General features: G+C 48.5%; 1 protein-coding gene across 1 annotated transcript in view; it reads left to right on the top strand.

The window, feature by feature from the left end:
- Positions 1 to 615: 615 nt before the first annotated feature.
- Positions 616 to 18,182, top strand: part of LOC138756054 (5-hydroxytryptamine receptor 7-like) — a 67,797-nt gene continuing 50,230 nt past the window's right edge. The window contains exon 1 of the mRNA XM_069922729.1: positions 616 to 1,094. Within this exon, the coding sequence (XP_069778830.1) occupies positions 616 to 1,094 (479 nt within the window). The remainder of the gene's footprint in view (positions 1,095 to 18,182) is intronic.

Here is an 18,182-nt window from a genome sequence, read left to right as displayed (position 1 = left end):
CACCCCCCAAACCCCCCCACCCCCAACTCCAGAACCCTTCGCGCCCGACGAGGAGAGGCGGCAACAGTCCTGACATTGACACGCCGATTTCGACACCTCTCGGTCGGATTCCTGCACTCGATCGCCGGGGGAGGGGGAGTGGGCGGATTTCCATTAAAATGCCCTGCACCTCTGGGCTGGACAAATTCTGCCGTCCTGGATATGCCATTCGTCACCTCTGTGGACGTGCATGGGTGGATTCTCAGCACCCGGGGGTGGGGGGGGGGGAGAAAGGGGGAGGGCTGGAGTTGCGGGAAACTTTTCGCGCCGGGGTCTCGAATGCAGGCGGCGGCTGCCTTCTTCAACCAGCCCGTCAGTCAAGGCGATGGAACGAGTGGGCGGCTTGTTCATTCATCGATAGTTGGCTGGCGCTGGGAGTTTCAGCCGGGCGAGGGTCTTGGGAAGTCTGATGAACAACTGGCAGGACAAGCCCGGGCTCCGGCGGCGAGAGATGCTCCCGCTGCCTTCCCGGCCGGGGCGCGAAGCGATGGGGAGGAGGCGGCGCGGGTGCTGAGAGGTTCTTCTGGGCGCCGGGTCGGAGAGCAGAGAGGTTCCCGGTGACGCTGCCTCTCCGCCATGGGGCTGCCCGCCGACTGCATCCAACTCAAGCGCAGGGCTCTAGACCAGGCGGGGAGCCCCTGGCAGGAGCTGGCACTGTCCGCCACCCCTTCCCCCGGCGGCATGGGGCAGGAGCCGGCCAACCTGACCAACTCGACCGACTGCGGCGAGGAGATCCTGCTGTACGGGGACGTGGAGAAAGTGATCATCGGCGTGGTGCTCTCCATCATCACCCTGTGGACCATCGCCGGCAACGCCATGGTCATCATCTCGGTCGGCATCGTCAAGAAGCTCCGGCAGCCCTCCAACTACCTGGTGGTCAGCCTGGCGGCCGCCGACCTCTCCGTCGCTCTGGCCGTCATGCCCTTCGTTATCATCACCGACCTGGTCGGAGGAGAGTGGCTCTTCGGCAAAGTTTTCTGCAATGTTTTCATCGCCATGGACGTCATGTGCTGCACAGCTTCCATCATGACCCTGTGTGTGATCAGCGTGGACAGGTGGGTTACTCTCTCCCAGCACAGCCACCCCCCCCCCCACACCCTGATCCCCACCACAGCCACCTCCCCCCACACCCAGATCCCCACCACAGCCACCTCCCCCCACACCCTGATCCCCACCACAGCCACCTCCCCCCACACCCTGATCCCCACCACAGCCACCTCCCCCCACACCCTGATCCCCACCACAGCCACCTCCCCCCACACCCTGATCCCCACCACAGCCCCCCCCCACACCCTGATCCCCACTACAGCCACCTCCCCCCACACCCTGATCCCCACCACAGCCACCCCCCCACACCCTGATCCCCACCGCAGCCACCCCCCCACACCCTGATCCCCACTACAGCCACCTCCCCCCACACCCTGATCCCCACCACAGCCACCCCCCCACACCCTGATCCCCACCACAGCCACCTCCCCCACACCCTGATCCCCACTACAGCCACCTCCCCCCACACCCTGATCCCCACTACAGCCACCTCCCCCCACACCCTGATCCCCACCACAGCCACCCCCCCACACCCTGATCCCCACCACAGCCACCCCCCCACACCCTGATCCCCACTACAGCCACCTCCCCCCACACCCTGATCCCCACCACAGCCACCCCCCCACACCCTGATCCCCACCGCAGCCACCCCCCCACACCCTGATCCCCACCACAGCCCCATCCCTCACATAACGTTCCACTACAGCCCTGCCCCACCTCACACCTTGATCTCACCACAGCCCCCTCCCTCACAACCTGTTCCCTACCACAGCCTCCTCCCTCACACCCCATTCCCCACCACCCTCCCTCACACCCTGTTCCCCACCACAGCTCCCTCCCTCACAAACCCTGTTCCCCACCACAACTCCCTCCCTCACACTCTGTTCCCCACCACAGCTCCCTCCCTCACAAACCCTGTTCCCCACCACAGCCCCCTCCCTCATACCCCATTCCCCACCACAACCCCCTCCCTCACACACCCTGTTCCCCACCACAGCCCCCTCCCTCATACTCCATTCCCCACCACAACCCCCTCCCTCACACACCCTGTTCCCCACCACAACCCTTTCTCTCACATCCTGTTCCCCATCATAACCGTCTACCTCACAATTATTATACAGAAGAGTATAATAGACCACGCGTGGTCTAGAGCCCTGCTCCTGTTGCCCGTCATTGCCTTCTCGCACACGCCCTGCCCCTCTCCTCCATCATAATCCTCTCCCTCACATCCTATTCCTGTTCCCCCTCACAATCCTTCACCTCACTCCCCGTTCCCCATCACGAATCCTTCCCTCACACCTTTTTCCCCATCATGGCCCTCCTCCATCACACCCTGTTCCTGTTCTCAATCACTGCCCTCTCTCACACACCCTGTCCTTGTTCCCCATCACAATCCTCTCCCTCACCCTGTTCCCCATCGCACCCCTCAGCCTCATACCCGAGGTGCCCACCTCCATCACAATAGCAGAAGTTGTCCTCTCAGTCTCACAATGGTGCACCACCATTCCATTAACTCATAATGGCTCAGCACAACCCTCCAATCCCAAAATATTGACCTCTCTTGCATATATTCAGAGATTGAGCCTCTGCTGCTCTCTTCACTGCAAAATTCTGGGTGAAGACATTTCATTGCAGCTCAATTTTAACTGCCCAAGTCTGATTCTGGATACCCCAGCCAGGGAAATCACTGTTCCTGCATCTACCCTGTCAAGTCAAATTGCTTCTCTATCTTCTTAACTCTAGATAGCAGATTATCCATGTAGGATAATCTCATTCCAGATTAATGTTGGTTAAAGGGCATTATGGTTGTATGGCATTATATCACATCTAGTTGTACAATACCTGTAAAATTTTACTCTTCTGTATAATAATTGTGTGTGATATATGTAGAGCATAAAATATCCTGATCAATTGGTGAAGTATCGCACTTTGTAAAAAAAAAATACCAGCATGGAATGTGGCCTTTTTGTTTTTATTTGTTTGTCAACAAACGGTGGACATCACTAGGTGTGTGTCAGCATTCATTGTCTATAGCCAATTGCCCCAGTACTGAGCAGGATGACGAAGGGTCAACTTTGTTGATGGCTCTAGAATAACTAGATTGAGCTATGAATACAGGTTTCTCCTCCTGCAGGGGACTAATAAACCAGACAAGGGTAATGCAGCAGTCTGACAGACTCATGACTTCTCTAACTAACATTTTATAATTTAGCTTAATTATAGGGATTTATGGTCCCCAGCTGCGAAGGTAGGATTTTGTCTCGCATCTCTCGATAAATAGTCCAGAATTCTGGCTGTGGGATCAGAAATCGAAGCATTATGCTCTTGTACATAATATTACCTGGTTCGACTAACCAGGTGAAAACACGACGCTGGAGAATCTCAGCAGGCCAGGCAGTGACCTTTATTTAGTAAAGATATAGAACCAACATTTTGGACTTGAGCCCTTCTTCAGCAAAATGTAGGCCCGAACAAAAAGGTGAGGGTGGGGGAGGGGCAGGGGGGAGGAGCACAGTCCCTTGTGTCAGAGATAGAAGGTGGACAGGGGAGGGAGGGCACACCAGCAAACCGGGGGAGGGGGTAAGGCTCTGTGAATGGGGATGGAAGGAGGTGGAGAGCTGGAGGATGAAAACAGAGGGATGGGGAAGAGAAGGAGTAGGCTAGCAGAAACTGATGAAGTTGATGTTAATGTCATCTGGTTGGAGAGTGCCCAGATGAACAATTAGCTGTTGCTCCTCCAATTTACAGGTTGTCCTTGACTTGACAGTACATGAGGCCAAGGACAGACATGTCAGCGTGGGAGTGGGGTGCAGATTTTGAAACAGTTGGCCACTGGGAGGTCCCTGTCACTGAGGCGGGCAGAGTAAAGGTGCTCAGTGAAGCGATCTCCCAGTCTGCCAACTGTACTAACCGGGGCCAGCTTACACTAACAATGTTAAATCCTATTATATTGATGAATCTAACATAGGAACCTAATCTCTTGTTGCACAAGCATGGGAATTGTTAAGGGCTACAATTGGGATATAGTTTCCGGAATGGTTTTGTTGGGAGGGAAGATAATAAGCTTGTGACATGTGGTTTCTGTCCCCCTCCCTCTATCAATGAGACTGAAGTTACTTACATCAACCAACCTGAACCTAAAGCAGGTGGTGTTATAATTGTTTTTAATCGGTCTCCATGCCAGTTAATATATTTATGAGGTGGGAAGTTGGACTGGGTAAAGGGGGTGGAAATTACTCCTTTGATAATTTCTAGATATTTGGCATGTTATTTTTAGGAATACAGTCATGACGTAATACTGAAAGAAACCTTGTCTGGTAGATCTCAGCATCATCCTTGGGGAGAGCGCAGGCGGCCGTACGTGCGCCCATTTCCGGGTTTTCTCCTTGTCCATCGCCGATCTTCTGGTGGCCCCAAGAAATTGGTGGTGTTTTTTTTAGCTGTTTCTCACAACACCCTGTTGCTATGACAATAAAACCATATCATTAAAAACATTAAGTTCCTTTAAATGTCACAACCATGGATTCAGATCATATTTCTGAGGTGTTAGGGCATGACTCAGACAGCACCATTCCTAGCAGGGAATGGCACCCCGTCCAAGATGAACCATGAAATAGCCCCATCTGTCCTCTCTGGACGCTTTCCCCTGTGTGTTGGCTCACAGTTGTTCTTCAGTCAGTGTCCCTGATTGCTGATGTTGGGGTCTTGCTTTTCTAAAATGGACTGTGAGTAATCTTTAATGTTGATGAGGAAATTAGTGGATTGCTTTTTATTAATGTTCCTTAGGTAATGAAATGTGTCACCCTCAACCTTTAGGCTCAGATGGGAAGAGTAAAAGAAAGACTCATACCTTGAGGAAGGGCTCAGGCCCGAAATGCTGGTAAATATACCATTTCCTCCTATGGATGCTGTGAGACCCGTTGAGTCTCTCCAGCATCTCTGTGTTTTTAGGCTCATGTGTCATCCTTGCCCCACAGAAATGAGTCTGGCTTTACTCAAGCCCGGGTAAATTGCTTAGCTGTATGAGAGCACTCTTCACGTACAGTATTACAAATGCAGCGATTCGCCACCATCACCCTCTCGAGAATAATTTACTGGTGAGGGAAATAAACGTTGGCTTGCTCATTGCATTTTCCCTGCCAGTGAAGGAATAAGTAAAATAAAGCAACTTAGGTTTGGTTTGGTTTGTCGGCAAACAGAGTAACAGTGAACTCATCTAAATTTCCCCTCAAATTTTTCTGTTCCTGATTTCATTCATCCCATAACATAAAGCCCCTTACCATTTTTTTTTGGGGGGGGGGGTGTGTTTGCCAAATCCTGTGGGTGAAATGATCTCCTTAAAGATTCAAATTCAAGTTGAAGTTTATTGCATGTACAACCCGAGGAAACAGCATATCCTCAGACCATAGTGCACAGACACAGTACACCCTACATATAAATGACATGCTGTGGTCAGTGGGCTGTGCAGCCAACGAAAGAAAAAAAAACGCACACAGAAGCTGTCCATGATCCTTTTCGGCCCCTCCCACTGGGATGCAGCCCAGTGCAAACCTCCACCTCTCTGACCTGGTTCGCTTGTGGATCAGTGTAGCTCAATACATCCCCTCCCCCAACCCCTAGAACCAGTATTCGGAGGTGCCAAGTCCACAATTTGTACATTTGGGAGGCTGACCTCTCCACAGCGGGGCTGGAACAGTTACTGTTTGATTGTGGTCAAGGTGTGCTGGTTTGAGGTGGTCGGCCATGAACGTTTCCTGCCTACACCCAATGTCCTAAAGCCATGTAGTACTGTTGTGTCATAACATTTTGTATGGACCCTTGTATGAGCGCTGAATGGGCGTCCGGTGTTCGCCTCTCCATATGAAGACTTCTTCTCAGTCTTTGAGAGTCTTCTGGGAGATGGAGACCTGATGGGGACTACCGCTGGCTCAACGACGCCATGACAGACGACCAGTGTCCGGTTCCCCATATCCAGGAGTTCATAGCCAAGCTACACGGAGCGAGGATCTTCTCAAAAATCCAACTGGTCCAGGGGTACCACCAGATCCTTGTGTTCCCCAGTGACACCCCCAAGGCAGCTGCCATCACTCCATTTGTCCTCTTCAAGAAGGTTCGCTTGAGGATCAGAGCAGCTTGCTACCATGTATATATAACGATCCAAAATAAATGTGAAAATAATTTATGGGTTTAAATTTTACTTTTTTAAAATTTAAATTTAAATTTTATACTGTTGCAGGCCGAGCAATTGCGGGGTTAGATGGGTCGAATCGCCGCCCCAGTCGGTTGGCGCAAGATGGCGTGGGCTCCCTTCCTTTTGCCAGCGTGCCAAAGTTCACAGACACACCAAGGCCTCTCTCTAGAATTTCGCCCTGGCGCAAAACCATTTTGACCATGTGCTCTTGGACATTGTTGGCCATTTTACCCATTGACCGGAAGCGATACCCTGCCCACATGTGACACAGAGACTTGAGCCAGAACCTTTTCGTTCAGTTAGGTCGCACATTTTGGCATCCTGGCCCACATCATCTCGACCGAGGGGCCCAGTTCACTTTCTCACTCTGGTCAAGCCTAGCTAAGTTCTGTGGCCTACCATGGCTTTACATCCTCAGGCAAACGGACTTGTTAAATGTTTTCACCGCTATCTGAATTCAGTCCTGAAAGCCTGACCACAAGGCCTGGATTGGGAATTTGCACAGCACCAAAAGATTAGACTTACCAGTGTCGACTGCCGAATTAGTGTACGGTTCCTCACTTACTTCAACCATTCCGGCCCACAACCCAATACCTTAGATATCCTCGAGCGCTTAAGAGAACAGATGGTTCAACCTAAACCTCCGCCACCTTCCTGCTCTCCACCCTGTCGCATCCCAGCAGATCTGAAGTCAACCGACTTTGTTTTCATTCACAGACGACAGCAAGGAACACCCCTGCAATGTCCCTACGAAGGCCCATTCAAGGCGTTGCAGTGGGACAGTTCCATTTTCATCCTGGACATTGGTGGGTGGCAGGACATTTTTACCATTGACCGCCTCAAGGAAGCACCTTTGGATTCAGCCCTGCCTGCCCTGACTCCCCAGGACAGACACATGCCTGCCTAAGGATAAGTACTGTGACTGGCTCAAAGGGTGGCAGCGATTCTGGGGGGGAGGGGCGTGGGGAGGTGGAGATGGTGTAGCGGGCTGAATGATCGTGTGGTTAGACAGGCCGAATCATCAGCCAGTCAGGTGGTACAAGATGGCGCAGCCCACCCTTCTCTTCTCGGGAGAAGCCTGCGTTTGGCAACACACATTGCCTAGATAATGTCACCACTTCCTGGTCGCGTAGCACTGAGCAGGCAGTGGCTCTGCAACTTGCTGACGTCACTCCCACAGACCAACGCGTTCCAGACAGGAAGTGGCTCGCACCCTAAAGCAGTGCGTGACATTCAAATAAAGCCAATTAGTGGTGTGTGTGTGTGTGTGTGTGTGTGTGTGTGTGTGCGTGTGTGTGTGTGAGTGTGTTTTTGTGTGTGTGAGTGTGTGTGTGTGAGTGTGTGTGAGGGTGTGTGTGTGTGTTTGTGTGAGTGTGTGTGTGTGAGGGAGTGTGTGTGTGAGGGTGTGTGTGTGTGAGGGTGTGTGTGTGTGAGTGTGAGTGTGTGTGTTTGTGTGTGTGTGTGAGTGTGTGTGTTTTTGTGTGTGTGAGTGTGTGTGTGTGAGTGTGTGTGTGTTTGTGTGAGTGTGTGAGTGTGTGTGTGTGAGTGTGTGTGTGTTTGTGTGAGTGTGTGTGTGTGAGTGTGTGTGTGTGCACACATTTCATTTCAGCAGGGCTTCCGTTAGCAGATGCTGCAATACATTTTTTTAAATGTAGACATATAGCACAGTAAGAGGCCCTTTCGAGCCACATCCACAGTACATTTTTGAATGGTTGGAAGAAACCTGAGCACCCGGAAGATACCCATGCCGACATGGGGAGAATGTACCAAACTCCTTCTAGACAGTGGCGGACTCGAACCCGGGTTGTGCGTGCTGCAATAGCGCCGCACGTTTCTGAAGTTAAAGGGTGCAGTTGATCGGTTTAAGTTGAGCTATGATGGGAGATGCGATTATCAAATTTTTAAATATTTTTCCTTAAATGGCTGGCAAAGTTTAAAGAAGAACGGGCAAGAATGCTCGTGGTTTAGTGGCTTAGGGCCCTGATTACAATCCAAGGGCTTTCCGTTTGCAAAGGTACTTAGTGTTAAATCAAATTTAGTTGCTGTTGATCATTTCGGCAGGTCGTCATAAAATGCATTAAATGTAATAAAAAATTCTAAGCAGTGCTGTCGTTGGGGATGATCAAACCCGACAACCTTCCACCCGACAAGAGACTGCTCAGACCTCCACTGTCTGTCTCATTGGAATTGCCCTCCAGGCAAGCTGTGAGTGTTTGCCATGTCCAGGTGATGACAACCTCAACTTAACTTAATGATGACCAATTATTGATGAGGAGAATTTTTTTTAAGGAGCTGCTACTGATGTAACAGAAGTGGATTTCAATTCATTCACGTGCTGTATCCTTCTCTTTATTTCCAGTGTGTTTCCCCTGTTCAGTTCTCCTTCCAACATTTCATTCGTTTCCTTGAGTAACCAATAATAACATAATTGCGTGAGCTGATACAACACTTTTACATGCTGTAAGACACCTCTGATTCACTATATCTAAAAAGGAAATGTTTATAAAATCAAGTTTCCAACTTAAACTAAACACAGTCCACTGGAGGAACTCATGAGGTCAAACAACATTCATGAGATAGAAAAAAAATGGTCAACATTTCAAGTCAAAACTCATCATTTACACTGGTTAAATGCAATTGAAAAGCTAGTGTAAAGAGGATAGGGTAAACATTTTTTTCAGGTTTAAAACTAATTTAAGTCCCCCTCTCTTCTTCTGTACCCTTTCTCCCTCCATTCCCCTGCACCGAACTCTCCCACCCATTCTCATCTCTCCTCTGACTTGATTCCATCTCCTCACCGGATTCTTCCATCCCCCTCATCAACTATCCAACCGACTCCTCCTCCCCCTCACTGCTCCCTCCCCCAGCCCTCACTTTCTTATCAGAGTTCAGCTGCAGTAGGCTTCGTGTGCGCGCAAAGTTCGCAGACTGTGCAATGGGTTTTAATTAGCTTCAACGTGTACGCACCAGGTTTCAGTATTTCTCTGGCTCCACATGTCTGACTGTCCCCAAAGGGGCGGCTTGAGTCTTTATACAGGCAGCAGGCAGGTGGGGCCAGCCTCCCAGGTTGTCTACCCTGCAGTAGGCTGCTAGGAGTGCGGCCAGTGTAATGGTTCACCACACATTGACTTCCAATCTCTCACCTCACCCTGTGTGACTCATGGCCTCTCTCTCTCATTGTCTGGCATCTCCCATTCTATTGCCTACCATGTTTCATCTTTTTCTGGTTCACCAATTTCTCAAGGGGCTCCAGTCCTCCCCTCCCACCCTGTCCTCAGTGTGTTGCTTTTTCTACCAGTTAACCAGTCTTGATGAAACATTTTTGCCTCGAAACCTTGACCATTTCTGTTTTCTCCAGCTGATGCTGCTTGATCTGTCGCACTCCTCAAGCAGAGTTTGTTTAGCTTCAAGTTCCAGCTACCACAATCTCCTGTGTACCTCCAGGTTTACATCTTAAATGTATCTGCTGTTACGGAGTCAGCAACCAGGACAGGGGTTCTGTCTGTAAGGATTTTGTATGTTCGTCTTTGCCTGCATAGGTTTCCTCCGGGTGCTCCGGTTTCCTCCCACCATTCAAAATGTACCGAGGGTGGAGGTTAATTGGGTGTAATCTGAATTAGAGGAATTAGGGGATATGGGGAGAAGGCAGGTAGGTGGAGTTAGGTCATAAATTAGATCAGCCATGATCGTATTGAATGGCGGAGCAGGCTCGATGGGCCATTTTTGGCCTACTCCTGTTCCTACTTCCTATGTTCCTATGTAATTGGGCGGCACGGGCTCGTAGACTGAAAGGGCTTGTTACCCTGCTGTATGTCTAAATTTAAAAAATTAAAATCTGCTTGCGAAAAATCCTTTCTCATTAAACGAGTCCTTTTCACTGTCCCAGGTATAAGCAATAAACTTGGAATTTCTCATGCAAAGGGTAGTGGAAATGCAAATCCTCCTTCCCAGAAGGGCCATGGACATTGGTGAACAATAGATATTTCCAAGAGATTTGAAAACAGAAAATGCTTGGAACACTCACTCGATTAATCAGCATCTGTACAAGGAGAAACACCTCAGACCAGAGACCCCGTGTCAGTTCCGAGTGTTTCCAGTGCAGGTACACAATCCTTTATCCAGAACCCTTGGGGGACAGTGAGTTCCGAATTTCGGATTTTTCTACATTTCAGAACAAAATCAGCTGCTCCAGATTTAAGTCCACCCGAATTGTGCTGCCGTATCCACCCCCTTCCATTCGCGCTGGCGTCTCTCTCCCCCTCGCCCACCCGAGTCGTGTTGCTGTCTCCCCCCCACCCACCTGAGTCGTGCTGCCGTCTCTCTTCCCCCTTGCCCACCCAAGTCATACTGCCGTCTCACTACCCCCTCGCCTGCCCGAGACATGCTGCCGTCTCTCTACCCCCTCGCCCGCCTGAGACATGCTACTGTCTCTCTACCCCCCCGCCCGCCCGAGTCGCACTGCCGTCTCTCTCCACCCTCGCCCACCCAAGTCGCAATGTCATCTCTCCCCGCCACCCCCCGCCCGCACAACGTCGTCGCACTGCTGTCTCTTTCTCTCTCCCTCCGCTGTACCAGCACCAGGAAGAAAATGCCAGTTTTTGGAGCTTTCAGAATTTTAGATGTCCAGATAAAGGATTGTGTACCTGTATTTCCAGTTTTTATTGAGGATTTATCAGCATCTGCTTTTTAAAAAAATTCCAACTGATTTTTAAACTTATTTATTTGTAACATGGTAGAAGTCTATTACACCCAATTAACCTACCAACCCTGTACATGTTTGGAGGGTGGGAGAAATCCGGCCTTCCTGGGTGGGGAAAGCCCACGAAGGTCTCAGGGAAAAACCTGTAACCCGGGCCACCAGCGTATGCTAATCCTGTCACTCATCCTGCTGCTTCTCCTACACGGACACCTTCGCTGCTTGACAAAACTCGTTTGTTTTTAGTGGCATCACCGGGACACCCTGGTTTCATCTGCAGCAACAACAAATTGCTGAAGGAACTCAGCAGGCCAAGCAACATCTGTGGAAGGAAAGGGATGGCTGGAGTTCTGAATTGAGTCCCTGCACTCGTCCTGATGTGGGGTCTTGAGCCGAAACAGCGGTCCTTCCTTTTCCTCCACAGAGGCTGCTTGGCCCCATGAGTTCTTCCAGTAGTTTTGTTTATTGGTCCAGATTCCAGCTCCTACAGTCTCCTGTGTGTCTCCAACAATTGATGGAGTCATGTACAACTGAACTAAAAAAGTCAGAAAATTTGGCTTCGTGCCACCCAGGAAAAGGAAAATTCAGTTGGGCCCTGATTGCTTCCTAAAGGTTACTAATGGAAAATATATATTGAATCTAGTTTAATACTTTAATGCTCTTTGACCCGAACCATGAAGAAGTAGTATGGCTGGGTTGTAGTGGGAGAAACATAAAAAATAGGGAATGACATTCATAATAAAAGATATTCTGTTGAAAATCTTGCTTTTTAGCTACATATTTTGTCTCCTTTCCAAATAGTTCCCTGATATCAATTTATCTGATTATGCTTGGTGAATTCTTGGTCATCAGCCTAAAACAGTAACTCTTTGCCTCTCTTCCCCCACCCCCCCAACCCCAGATGGCGCCTGACACACTGAATATCAAAAAAAAACTCTATTTCGGATTTATTTCACATTTTATTTCAGATTTTAAGCACCTGAAAGTTTTGGATTGCTATGTTATAACAACCTGCCGCTATTAAACAGGACAGTAAACTACAAATATGGTTTGTATTGGGAATGAAGGAGGCCTATTCTGCCAGTGAGTAGTGGGGTGGGGCCCGCGACTTTTCATATTATACACGAATGATCTGGGAGGTGGAATTAATGATTTTGTGGCTAAATTGGTGGTTATTACGAAGATAGGTAGAGGTTCGGAGAGTGTTGACGAAGCAGGGCGACTGGAGAGGGACTTGGATAGATTAGGAGAATGGGCAAAGAAGTGGCGGGGGGGGGGTGAAGTCAGTGTAGGGAAGGGTATGGTCATGTATTTTGTTAGAAGGATTAAAGGCGACTTGCAAATGGGATTCCCTAAAGGTTAACTTGTAGGTCGAAATGGTAATATGGAAGGCAAATGCAATATCAGCATTTAGAATCAGAATTTATTGTCATGAACGTGTCACAGAATTGGTGACTTGCCGCAGCGTCACAGGTTCAAACATTGTTATAAATGAGAGAATTGATATAGGAGGAGTATTTGATTGCTCTGGGTATTAACTTGCCAGAGTTTAGAAGGATAAGAGGGCAATCTCATTGAATTATACAAAATATTGGAATGCCTGGATGCTGAGGTGTTTAGTGCGAGAAAATTTTTTAAAAATGGGCTGCAGCTTGAGCCTGATGTAAGGACAACCTTAGAAACGAGATGAGGAGACAGCTCTTCAACCAGAGGATGGTGAATCTGGATTTTTTTTTGTTGCTGCAGACGGCTGTGGAGACCAAGTCCTTGGGTAACTTTAAAGCAGAAATGGATCGGTTTTTGATTGGTGGCAGTGTCAAGATTAGAGGGAGAAGACAAGAGTATGGAGTCAAGAGAGAAAAAATTAAACAGAGCAGACACGATGGGCTGAATAGCCTACTTCTGCTCCTACATCTTATGGTCTAAAATCTGAGATGAACCAAAGAAAATCGAACAGTACAGCGCAAGAGCAGCCCTTTTGTCCACAATATCTGCGCCGAATACAATTCCAAGTCTAGCTTAATTCCTTATGTCTGCTCGTGTTTATCCAGAAACATATTAAACACTACTATTGTATCTGCTTGCACTGCTACACATGACAAACCATTCCAGGCACCAGTGTAAAAATAATGTGCCCAGCACATTTAAATTTAGACACGGTAACAGGCCCTTTCAGGCCATGAGCCCATGCTGCCATATTATACCCAATTGACCTACAGTCCGTGGTACGTTTCGAAGGGTGGGAGGAAACTGGAGCCCTCGGAGAAAACCCGTGCAGTCACAAGGGGGAAAGTACAAACTTCTTACAGACAGCGCGTGAGTTGAACTCGGCTCGCTGGCGCTGTAGCAGCCTTGTGCTAACCATTACACTAACCATGACGCCCAAAAACATATCTTTTAAACATTCTCCCCCTTACATTAAACACGTCCTCCAGAGAAGAACAGAATCCTGAAAACAGATGAGGTAATATGTTTAAAAGACAAAATTATTTTTCATCTGACAGCTGTATCTCTGTATCAATGGCACAACACAGAGTTGGTATCAGAACGTCTAGTCTGGGGTGTGGGGGGGGAAGGGATCATTAGGGGTAACCGCAGTGAGAGGGGGGAGGCACAAACTGACATTTGAAAACTTGCTCAGCGGGGTGGAGAGTGGGTGCCATACCTGCCATGAACCTCGACCTTCTCTGTACAACGCTATCACACTTCCCCCTCCCTCTGGCATAACAGTTTATCACAAGTGGAGATGAAACCTCGTGATGCTAGTGACGCAAGTGGGGGGGGCACAATAACTCATTTGGGGAGGGGGGAAATATCTGCAAATGATCCCCTCCCTTGGCGCTGGCCACGGCACACTTTGCTACCCCCTTCCTGGACCTTTCAGCAAACGCTGATGAGCTCAGTGTCATTGGTGGTGTGCTGCATGCCCCCAGAAGAATTTTTTGCTTTTCATCTTTGAAAGGCGATAACTAACAAGTGAGCCAGCGATACCAGGAATTTGTCCTGCATGTGTCCTTTAAATTTCCCCCGATCCCCTCAAATGCACGCTCTCCAGACATTTTTACCCCAGAGCGAAGATTTGGGCTGACGACCTGATCAATGCCTCTCATAATTTTGTAAACTTCTATCAGGTCTCCCTTCAGCCTCTGATGCTTGTGAGAAAACACCCTAAGTTTGCCCAACCTCTCATGCTCTTCAATCCAGCCAACGTCCTGGTAAATCTCTTCTGCACCTTTTCCAAAGCTTCAACATGCTGTAATAGGGTGAATTGCACATGATACTCCAAATGAGACCTAACCCAATCCCTATACAGCTGCCACATGACTTCCTTACTCCTGTGCTCAATGCCCTGATTTATCAGTGGATCCTGCTGTCCTCTTCAATCCCCTCTTTGGTCCACGAAACCCCCTTCTGTTATATTCCCTTTTCTCTCACAGATTGTTGGCTCTTTAACAATCATTTGTTCGTATTTTAAATACTGACTCAGACTATGAATAAGCAATTAACAAGGTGCTTTCCCCTCCTGAAAGTGCATGTTAGAGATAAGGTGGCCGAGAGTCATATTAGACTGAAATGTAATTGAGGAATTCACAAGTTGCCGATAATGGTGATTTTCTTTTCTCTCTCTCAGCTGGTTTAACTAAACTTTATTAGCTGATAACATTCTGTCAGTAGTTTTCAATTAGTTTGAACAAAGCACCAAAAATATTGCAAAATAGATTAAAGTTGGTGCTAATCTCATAATTGTCTGAGTGTATTGAATTTGATTAGAATACTAACGGGAGCTGAAGTCCAATTCACTTTCTCAACCACAACATTTTGTGCTATAGAACATAGAAAATGTACGGTGCAATGCAGGCCCTTTGGCCCACAAAGTTGTGCTGAACATGTCCCTACCTTTGAAATGACTGGGTTTTCCCTGGATGAGGGGTAACGATTCCACCTGGGTACCCAACTGAGTGAAGGGCATCTAGGGAGTGAGCCTGGGATGCCGGGATTCACTGTTGAACCCTCCGGAGATGTCGTGGGTCTATCAGCGAAACACTGAGGTAGGAGGGCGTCCACTTAATAACTCAGAAGATGCTACCACTCACTTGGTCACCCTGCAGCATCTAGGCGGCAAGTCTCAGGAGTAGAATAAGGGATATTAATATCTAGTCCTACATAACATACCCATAGCCCTCTATTTTTCTAAGCTCCATATTCTTATCCAAAAGTCTCTTTAAAGACCCTATTGTATCTGCCTCTACTACCATTACTGGCAGACCATTCCACCCACCCATCACTCTACGTAAAAAAAAAATGTACCCCTGACATCTCCTCTGTACCTACTCCCCAGCACCTTAAACCCTTGTCCTCTTGTGGTGACCATTTCGGCCCTGGAAAAAAACCTCTGATTAGTTAAACTATAAATGCCTCTCATCATCTTAAACACCTCTATCAGGTCACACCAAGGAGAAAAAGGCCTGTTTCCATCAGGCATGTTCCCTAAACCAGGCAACATCTTTGTAAATCTCCTCCGCACTCTTTGTATGGCTTCCACATCTTTCTGGTAGTGAGGTGACCAGAACTACGCATAAGTACTCCAAGTGGGGTCTGACCAGGGTCCTATATAGCTGCAACATTACCTGTCGGCTCCTAAACTCAATTCCATATTTAATGAAGGGCATGTTGTTTGACAGGCACTGGTGATTGGCTTGTGCTGGTCCCAGTCATCACCCTGTCCATGTATTTGCCCGGGGAAAGAGCAAGGAGATTTTCTGGCTGGAAAACACGACTTCTGGGGCTAGAAGAAAGGATTTCCCATTTGGGAATGGAATGAGGAGGAATGATCAACCGGAGAGAGTTTTACAGCATGGAAGCAGGCCCTTTGGCCCAATGTCCATGCCGACCAAGTTGTCTAACTAAGCTCGCCATTATCTTGCATTCAGCCTGTATCCCTCTGAACCTTTCTTACCCATCACTCAGTCATTTCTATGTCCTATTGTCTGTGGGTGTTCTCAGTTGGTGAGGGACAGGAAAAGAAAACAGGCCAAAGATAGGAGTGAATGGAAAATAGGATCCACCTATAAATGTATAAATGTCTTTTGAATGTTGCAATTATGCCCTGAGAAGACTGAAGTGGGCAAGGCTACCACCCACCATTATGTCACCCTTTCATAGGAGCTCCACCGAGAGTGTCCAGGCCGGCTACATCACAGTGTGATATGGATGCAGCAGAGAAATGGATCTGAGGTCAATCCACAGGACCATAAGAGTGGCAGAGAGGATCATTGGATTCTCCCTCCCCTCCATCGACGTGATCGACTGGGATCGTTCTCTGAAGAGGGCTTGCAAAATCATTCAGGACCCCTTCCACCCCACATCTTTCAGCAACTCCCATCGGGAAAGAGATAAAGGGGCATCAGAGCCAGTACCCCCAAGCTGAGGAACAGTTTCTTCCCAAGGACAGTGAGGATGCTGAACGACCAAAGGAGCTGCTCACATCAACTATCCGAGACTCATAAATTCATGAAGCAATATTTGTCCTGCATATGTATTGTTTGTCTGTAGGTGTGTTATGTCTGGTTGTGTGATTGCACGCTTTGCACTGAGGACCGGAGAATGATCTTTCATCAGGTTGTACTTGTGCTATCAGATGACAATGAACTTGACTTGATGACTTGATATTTACCAACTTCATTAGGCAGATCATTTCCTATACCCATCACACTCTGTGAGAAAGGGTTACACCACAGAAGGGGATGAGTAGATGAAGGAGTCATGGAAGGAGAGGGGAGCAGAGGGGAAGATGTGTCTGGTGGTGGGATCACTTTGTTGGCGGTGGACATTGCGGAGAATAATATGTTAAATGTGGAGGCTGGTGTGGTGGTAGGTGAGGACAAGGGTAATCCTGTCCTTGTCACATTTAAGAGCAGAGTGGGCCAGGGCAGATGTGTGGGAAATAGAGGAGATTGGGCAAGGGCTGAGTAGATGGTGGTTGAGGGAAAGACGTGTTTTCTGAAGAAGGAGGTCATCTCCTGTGTTATGGAGTGGAAGATCTCATCCTGGGGGCAGGTGCGATGAAGATGGAGGAGTTGAGAGAAAGGAATAGATTTCTTACAGGGTACAGGTGTGGCTATGTTACTGTGGGTTGGTAGAAAATGGAGGTGGAGAGTTCATCTACCAAGATGGAGACGGAGAGATCGAGAAAGGGGGGGGGGGGGGGCGAGGGGATATGGGATGAAGTGAGTTGAAGGTCAGAGTGAAAGTTACCAGATAAAGTATACAAGCTCACCAGGGGTGTATGAGGCAGTACCAATGTTGTCATCAATGTAGCAAAGGAAGAGCTGAGGAGCCTTGCCTGTGTCAAAGGCTCATCCACTCATCCCTTCCCTCAACTCGCCCCCTCTTTATCTAATGCTTTAATGACAGGAAATGCCACACTTGCCCCCACATCTCCTCCCTCGGCACCATTCAAAGTCCCAAAGAGTCCTTTCAAGTGAAGCCACACTTCACTTGGGGGGATCTGCAGGAGTTCTCTCTTACAATGGGTACTCTCGTTGAGGTCATCTCTATATTTGGGGTGGCCCTATGAAAGGACGACATGTTTAACATAGTGGTTAACACAACGCTGTTACAGCGCCAGTGACGGGGGTTTGAATCCATCTCTAACTGTCAGGGAGTTTTTGCACTCTCCCTGTTATTGCGTGGATTTCCTTCAGGTGCTCCAGTTTCCTGTCGCCGTTCAAAACGTACCGGGGCTTGGGAATAGTTGGGCAGCACGGGCTCGTGGACCAAAAGCGCCTGTTACTGTGCTGTAGATCTAAATTTAAAAATGAGCCGGGCATGGTGACGCGTGCCTGTAATCCAGCTACTCAGAGGCTGAGGATGTCAGATTGCTTGAGATCAGGAGTTCTGGACTGCTGCAGCCTGTATTGAGAGGGTGCCCTCACCAAGTTGGCCATTGACATAGTGTCTCCGGAGCAATCAGGCATCACCACGTTGTATAAAGAAGGTGAATCAGCCAAGGCCAAAGCTCCCGTGCCCATAAGTAGACCGATTGTGTCTGCAAATAGACCTTGCAGCACAGCCTGCTCAATACAGTGAGACCAAGTCTCTTTAAAAAAAATAATAATTCAAAAAAAAATTAAAAATGTAAAAATCAGAGAGAGTGAATGGAGTCTGGGATATCATTCATTGATCACCTGTGATTAAATTCCAAACCCC

This window comes from Narcine bancroftii, chromosome 3, assembly GCF_036971445.1.
Source record: "Narcine bancroftii isolate sNarBan1 chromosome 3, sNarBan1.hap1, whole genome shotgun sequence".
Classification (NCBI taxonomy): Eukaryota; Metazoa; Chordata; class Chondrichthyes; order Torpediniformes; family Narcinidae; genus Narcine; species Narcine bancroftii.
Note: the sequence above shows the minus strand (reverse complement) of the source record. Positions and strands in the feature narration are given on the sequence as shown.